Here is a 7,744-nt window from a genome sequence, read left to right as displayed (position 1 = left end):
TTTTGGATAGGCACCATTTTATCTCTGAATCTTTCTGCCACTTTTTCCAGCAGAAAAGTATTGGGCTTTTACTGCCACTTTAAATGTACAAGTCTTCTAAAATGGAAATGTCTGAAAAAAGAAAAAAAAAAAATTGAAATGTCCGATAAACGAAAATAAATGGTATGAATAATACTGTAACTTTTTAGATTACTTTAATAAATATGATCAATATAATGACATAATTTAGCTGCCACTTGTCAGAACACTTCGATAACTATCCCCCACTGACTACACTCTCTCACAAAGAATGCACAGATAGGCAGAGAAACAAACACACAGTGACACACGTATGCACTCACACAGACACACAAACCTACACACTCATTTACACAGACACACACTCATACAATCGTTTACAGTTTACACATATTCACTCACACACACACACAGAATCTCCCAAAAAACCCACATCCAGACTTTAACCCAAGTGGTGATAAAGTGATGATCACCGATATTTTGCTACAATATTATACTACGGTCTAAAACTAGAAGAAAAATCACTAAAACAAATACAATTCTATTTTCTCTTTAGGAACATGATGTTACTGGGCAAACATCTGCAAGCATTTTGCAGATTCTTTGATTTAAAGACCCGGCTAGCATTGCAGAGCTGAATTTATTTTAAATTAATTTTCTTTCCTGTGTTTTGGTTTAAATGACATTTGCAGGGATTGTACTGCTGCACTGATTAATGTGGGAGAGAGGTGGGAAGGATGGTATCTGAATGGGAAAATGAAGATTTTCCTCATGAAGGCAATGTTTCACAGCAGGTCCAAGATACTGTCCCATCTATGAACCTGTGCTTGCTGATTATAGAGACTTTGGCATCCTTTACACTTCAGAGGACCTCTTAGCATTGGGCTATCCTGCTCTGTGACTCTAAATCCGACAGCCCTTGCATGCAACCATTCCCAAGGTTGTTGTTTTTTTTTCCTTTTTCCTGACATTCATTGGATAGGATGAAGGAGGGCATAACAATGTGCTGGGTGGGTAATGGGGAAAGGAGGCTGGTTTTAGGATGAAGGGGTTGGAATCACATGGAACCAATCTCTTGATGAATGTCCAAATTATTTGCTGTGCTCCCTTAACTACTGACTGGAGTTCTGCAAACTGGATTTATTTCATTCTATTTTTGTTACAAGATATCTCAGCAGTGAATCTGTGTACAACTTTATTGGTGTGTTATTTTGGACACTCATCTATTAAGTAGTTTGGAAGTTTCACAAACATGGCAATTTCTTTGAAGAAGAAGCACAGAGTTTAACTAGGAGCATCTTCTGGATTTATTGTGGACAGTATTTTTTTCATTTTTTTTTTCTGTGACAAAGTAAAATAATTTTTGGGGGGGAGATACCAGGTAATTTTTCTTATTGAACCAGACATCACTATGACAGAGGAAAATAAACCTGACAGCAAAGGAGAGAGTGCAAAGGATCTAGAGAGACAGCTTCGCCTGAGAGTGTGTGTTCTCAGTGAACTGCTGAAGACTGAGAGGGACTATGTGGGGACTTTGGAGTTTCTTGTATCGGTGAGTTTTTTTTTGTGATGGGGAGAGGGGGATGGGAATGTCTTCTTTGAGTGTGCATCCAGCCACAGTAACGGGATTATTGGGAAAAAATGTCCCCAAAAGTGAACATAACAGACCATAACAGAAAGTGACAAAACATGAATTAATCAAGGGACATTGGAGTGTGAAAAGTGAAGCAAGATGTTTATGTATGTGAAACAGTAATTTCCATGCTGCACATATGCTTAGCTGTGTGTGTTAGCAAGTTTGTAGCAGATAAAAAAGTCTCTCTCTCTCTCTCTCTCTCTCTCTCTCTCTCTCTCTCTCTCTCTCTCTCTCTCCTACTTAAATGGGACTTCTATCTCTGATAAACATTGACATGATACTATGGTATAAGGTTATTATCAGTTATTTATTGTTTATTAATGTATTATTTTAATAAACCTAATATTATAAATTGGAATGTTTAATTGGATTTTAATGGTTGGTGGCCTGGTTATGTAATCACAGAGCAATGCATTTTGTTAAACATTATTTTAAACTTGGACTTGACAGCTTTTCCCTCTTAGCACACAGCAACCCCTGCACTTAATGAGGATCTATGTGAGCTGTTGTAGCTGGATATCCCCCTTTAAAGCCAGATATTTTACATGTATTTATTTTTTGATTAACTTGTCTGTGAACTGTGTTTTGATGCCATGTTCCCATGTAACACAAAAGAAACAGTGCCCAATTGTGCTGAGGAGTATAAAGAAACAGTGTGATTCCTTTGGTACATACAGCTTTGGAGGATATCCTGTGCTCTCTAAATGGGTTATGGCAAAGATGTACATACATTTAGCATGTCTATGGAGTTGTTCAAGTGTCTGTCAACACTGACAAAGTGTCTGGAGAAAAAAAAAGTATCATCTGTAGATAAATTGCATATTTATGGCACATATGTATATACTTGATACTGTATACTTTTTGGAAATGTGAAATCATCAATTGAATGTACACTTGTGCAATATTTACTCACTTATTATTTGTTGCTTCAATATCAGTGGCTTTGGATTTTTATTTTCATTTGAATTCGATCCTAAAGGATTGTTCTGATTATAGTTTTTGAACTGTAACTCGAAGTTCGCCAGTTGGGGATTCACCAACTGCTGCTGGAAGTCAGTGATGAGAGTGGTGGTCAAATAACAATCTGAGGTTATCAGATTTCCAAGTGCAACCAATGAATTGTTTATTCTGGTGTGTGTGCAGGTTAATTCAATGTTCTGGTGTGTGTGCAGGTTAATTCAATATTGTCTTCTGGACGTGACTTTAAAAAAATGTTTAAAACCTCATTAAAATTAATGTACCCCAGGACATAAATGGTGTTTTACTAAAGTGAGCATTGTTGGGATTTTTAAAGTGAGTACAAAGTGAATTTCAAATTTAAGGCAAAAGTAAGTGAATTGGAAAAACATCTCCAAGTCTGCTATGCAACCAGTTTTTCTACTGTGGCCTTAAATTTGGAATTCACTTTGAATCCGTGACAATTCTTGTTTTAGTGAATATGCCTGTAAGTACGTAATAACTGTATTTTTCTAACTCTGTTGTTTTGGTTGCTATTTAACCACGTCAGTCCTCAGCTCCTTGCAGCGCAATATTTAGTCTTTTATATCTGCATCTTCCTTTCACCCTCCCAGCCCCTTTAGATCCACAAGTAGGTTTTGGCCTTTTACCTTTCATTTTGGACTTTTCAGAACTACCTAACTACCAGCGCCTCTCTTTAATTTTTCATTAATTTAGACTCACATAATCTCTTATCCTTTCTCTTTTCTATTTCTATGAATGTCATATACTATCAACTTGTCCAATGGTAGGCAACCTCTCTTACTCCCGAAGTTGTTGACTACATCATCCCTGATGCTTTGCCATCATTATCGTTATAAGAGCATTGTGGGTGAGGTTGCCTATCCCTGACTAGACCCACGATCACACTTTGCTTTCTTGAATTTTCTAAGGTACTACAGCATTTTGTCCCCAACTAGTTACTTGTTTCCAAGCTAATTGAAAAAAGCAAACCAAAACATCTGTACATAAATATGCTCCTTCTTACATAAATATGCTCCTTCTTTATTTTAGCTTAGATTAGAACATCCTTACTTTCATTTTATTTCATTTATCGTTTAAAAAAAGATGTACTTAGAGCTACTATAGCAATCTTTATCAATCTCAAGACTGCTAATGCAATGCTGACAGTAAAATGATAGAGTCACTCTGCCCCCACATCTGACTGTAAGAATGTTATCACCCATTGAAACTTCCTGTATTATTTAAAAGCAGGGCTTAGCTTACATTTTCAGTACTGTAACATTCATTGTGTCAGTGACTAGTGGCTTCTGGCAGATACATTTGTTCCTCTGCAGCAGGGTTCTCCAAACTCTGGACCTTCAGATGTTGCTGAACTACAAGTCCCATGATTCTTTGAATTAAATAAATAGCCATAGAATCATGGGAGTTGTAGTTCAGCAACATCTGGATGGCCAGAGTTTGAAGAACCCTGCTCTACAGGCTGATAAGCATAGCTAGAGTATACATTAGGGTGAGTAAAGCATTATGGACTAAATGTTGGACAAAATTTTGTGCAGCAAAACACATGGAAAATAAAAAGGTTTGTACTCGATTTTTGGTATTGAAGATGTTAAGTAGACTTAATGATTGGATCTATTTCTGTTGGAATCCCATAGTGGCTAACAGAATGACAGCCTGTAGTAGGCATGCAAACTAAATATGCTCAGAAACTGTACTCTTTGAAGCAGCAAGGTTGCAGGGGCATCTTGCGTTTGGTGTTTAGAATGTCTTTTTAATTAATTCCATCTTTCATCCTACCCACCACGTAGAAACCTTTATCCACTCCATAACATTGCTACTCAAGCATAAAATTGTGACCTTTCTTTAGAACTTTCCTATTTTATGTTTTTGACATTTGTGATAAAGTTGGTTATTTTATCTCTAATACATCTGCTGTTGCAGTTAATGTCCACCTTTCATTTTGGCTTTTGTCCTATTTCTGCTACTGCTCGACTTCTGTGACATTACTTTGTAACTTTTTCAAATATCACTCTAAACGGCCTCCCTTTTTACCACCTCTCTCTAACCAAAACTTAGTACCTGTTCTGAACCAGAAGACGCTCTAGTCTTTTCTTCCTCCTACATACACATATCCAAACTAATAAATGTTTATTTCAAACAGAAGAATGGTCTCCAGGCACTCAGGGTGTTCAAACCAATGGCAGATTTATTAGATTAAAAAAACAAATGTGACAGAGCAGCAACGTTTTGACCTGCTACAAGGTCTTTGTCAAGTCTATCTTGGGTTGGTGGAGCAGCACATTTTCGGGGAGGTGCTAAAATACATATTTGTCCCAGGTGCTATGTAACATAGCGGTGCCCATGGTAAAACATCAAGGAGCAGGCAACCTTTGCACTCCAGATGTTGTGGACTACATCTCCCTTGATCATTTGCCAGCATTATGGTTGTCAAAGCATTATGGGAGATATAGTCCACAGCATCTGGATTGTTGAAGACTGCTACCCCTGCAAGTCTAGGCTATAAGAAAGGAAAAGGGAACACAGTACGGAATTCATGATGTTAAATGTTAATAAGTAAATAAAAAAGTATACATTTCCAAACAAATGGACCTATTTTCCTTAAAACTTCCATCACTAGTCACTGGCTCTAGATGTTTTATCTGCTGGTCTTCACAGTCTTCTGCAGCAGGTGGGGCTCTTCCAATATCTATACCATGGTCATGGAGCAGTGGAAATGATGGTGTGTTCTGGAGATCCATCCCTTTCAGTTTAACATTATAATTAAATTATTGCACATGGTTGGGATCTGCACACAAGAGACAGAGTTTGAGTGGAGAACAACAAGTTCTGCATCGGGAAAGAGCGAAGAGACTAGTAAATGCTATAGTTCCCAACAAGTAATAGAAAATAAAGGATTGTCTTGGAGCTCAACAATTTATTTGTGAATAGCAGATCATTTTGAGATTCTATTAAAGAATGGCGCTTTATTGGGCTTTTTTAATTGTGTCTGGTCATTTATCTGAAATGTAGCCTTTTTTTGGTTATTGGTCACATTGTGAATTATTTCATTGATGAGCGTGCAAAGCAATTTACTGTTTTTTTTGTGTTAATTTCGCCAAGGAAAACTTTGGCTCTGATTTATCTACATACATTTTTATAATTTTGTAATTTTATTTTTATAAATATTGATTTATTTACTTTAGAATGGTTACAATGAATTGGTAGAATTTTTTTTTATTTTATTTTTTATCAATTTGGACTTGTGTTAAACAGTTGTAACATTTTAACCAAAAGTCAACTTTTGTGTTGAATTAACCAAAAGAATTGTGTTGAATTAAAAAGTTACTCCAAGCACCATAACCACTTCAATGATTTATCATCTGGAACAATAGGATCATGCAGTTAACCTGAGGTTCTTTGGAGGTCTGGAGAGTCCATTTAATCTGCAATCTATATTGTCACATTTTATAGAAGGGTAGTCCAATTTGGAGTACTAAATTGTTATCTGATGTAGATATTATGTATCAGCAAGCAAAATGTGTCTCATAGATTGTAAGCTCAGATGTGCAGACTTCTTCTCGCAATCCTTTTCTTTTTGTGTCACTAAAGGGCTAGTTATCGAAATGCATTGCCCGTTTTTCAGAACACGGCACCTTGATACATCACCCCAAAGTATGAGCAATCTGCCGTGTTCTATACTATGTAAACTATACTATGGTACCGTACTATGTAAACCAGTATTGCGTTGAAGAAATTGAGCTCTTGGTAGATGCATTGTTTGCAAGAACCACTAATATGGATTTTTCTGGATCAGTTCTGGAGCTTTGCAATGTAGGATAAATAAATTTGGTTCTCAGCAGTAAAATTCCTCCTCTTGTGATAGGTTGGTTGGTGGTCTTCAGTGGTCTGAAATCATTGCTTAACCACAAAACCCCATAAAACTATAATTCTTGCCACAGTGTTTTGTTTGGACTCAAGTCAGGAATTTCTCTGGACCATTCGAGCATTAATTTACTAGTTGTTCAACCATTGCCTTGTGGGTTTGGCTTTGTGAGTTAAGTTATTGTTCTGCTAAAATGCTGATATCTTGCTCTGACTCACACGTTTCCTCCATAATATCCATGCGTTTTGCAGGCTCCATTCTCCCCTTCTAACTTTCCACTCCAAAACAATCACCTGCAATATTATTCTTCCACCACCAACCTTGGGATTTTGAATGTGAAAACTGATTCTCAGGGTTTGTTTCATACAATAAAAAAACATTACAAATCTAGGCAACCGAGAGCTCTGCTCCTGCACATTATGAAGCTGCTGTAAAAATAGTCATGGTATAGGTAAATGAACATCAGAGTCAACCCCTGTGACCATCAGCAAAAGGCAGGTAAGCTCTACCTCCCTATGACAAAAGTCTAGACTTTCACCATGTCCAGTGAATAGTAACTTGCATTTTTTTATGGTGTCATGACGACCAGATTAAGTGATTAATATTTTGGAATAGGACAGCTGTTAGCTGTAAAATTAAAGCAAGGTATCACACTCTACAACAAAATGTACTACAAGAAAATGTATTTCTGCCAAAAAGACATTCAAATACATATTGCATCATAGGCAAATTAACCCCTTAAGGACCAAACTTCTGGAATAAAAGGGAATCATGACATGTCACACATGTCATGTGTCCTTAAGGGGTTAAATAAAAGGAGAATTAAATAGGTTTCTGTTGGAACATTGGGTAGTGGGTAGTGTTTGAGGGTGGAATGTAACAATAATCTGTCTATCTATCATTGCCCTTCCTTAAGCCTATGCTGCCATACCTCCTACATGTGTCCACGATAAAGCTGTTGCAAGGACAAAATGGCAAAATTTTTGTCAATGCCAGTGCTATGACATGCATGATGTGGCTGATAAAGGATGTTTGTCTGCTTGTGAAGATATGTGACAAGCAGTCGTATTAGCTTCCTCTGTATTGAAATGCAGGTGTAAGCGGGTAAAGATGATTTTCCCAAATTTCACTGGATTCCTATAGATGATCCTTGGTACAGTGCAAACTGACTTTTAATGACATTTATTCAGCTATCAAACCAAGGATGGATTGGAAAAAATCCCGTTGTGATGATAACCATCCAATAG

The 7,744-nt window shown here is 36.9% G+C and overlaps 1 protein-coding gene across 1 annotated transcript in view; it reads left to right on the top strand.

Annotated features, from left to right (window-relative positions):
- Positions 1-1,130: 1,130 nt before the first annotated feature.
- The window catches only part of PREX2 (phosphatidylinositol-3,4,5-trisphosphate dependent Rac exchange factor 2), a 331,151-nt gene continuing 324,537 nt past the window's right edge, over positions 1,131-7,744 (top strand). Inside the window, exon 1 of the mRNA XM_063451343.1 lies at positions 1,131-1,570. Coding sequence (XP_063307413.1) covers positions 1,430-1,570 — 141 coding nt within the window. The 5' untranslated portion in view covers positions 1,131-1,429. The remainder of the gene's footprint in view (positions 1,571-7,744) is intronic.

The sequence above is a fragment of the Pelobates fuscus genome, chromosome 4, assembly GCF_036172605.1.
Source record: "Pelobates fuscus isolate aPelFus1 chromosome 4, aPelFus1.pri, whole genome shotgun sequence".
NCBI classification, from domain to species: domain Eukaryota; kingdom Metazoa; phylum Chordata; class Amphibia; order Anura; family Pelobatidae; genus Pelobates; species Pelobates fuscus.
Note: the sequence above shows the minus strand (reverse complement) of the source record. Positions and strands in the feature narration are given on the sequence as shown.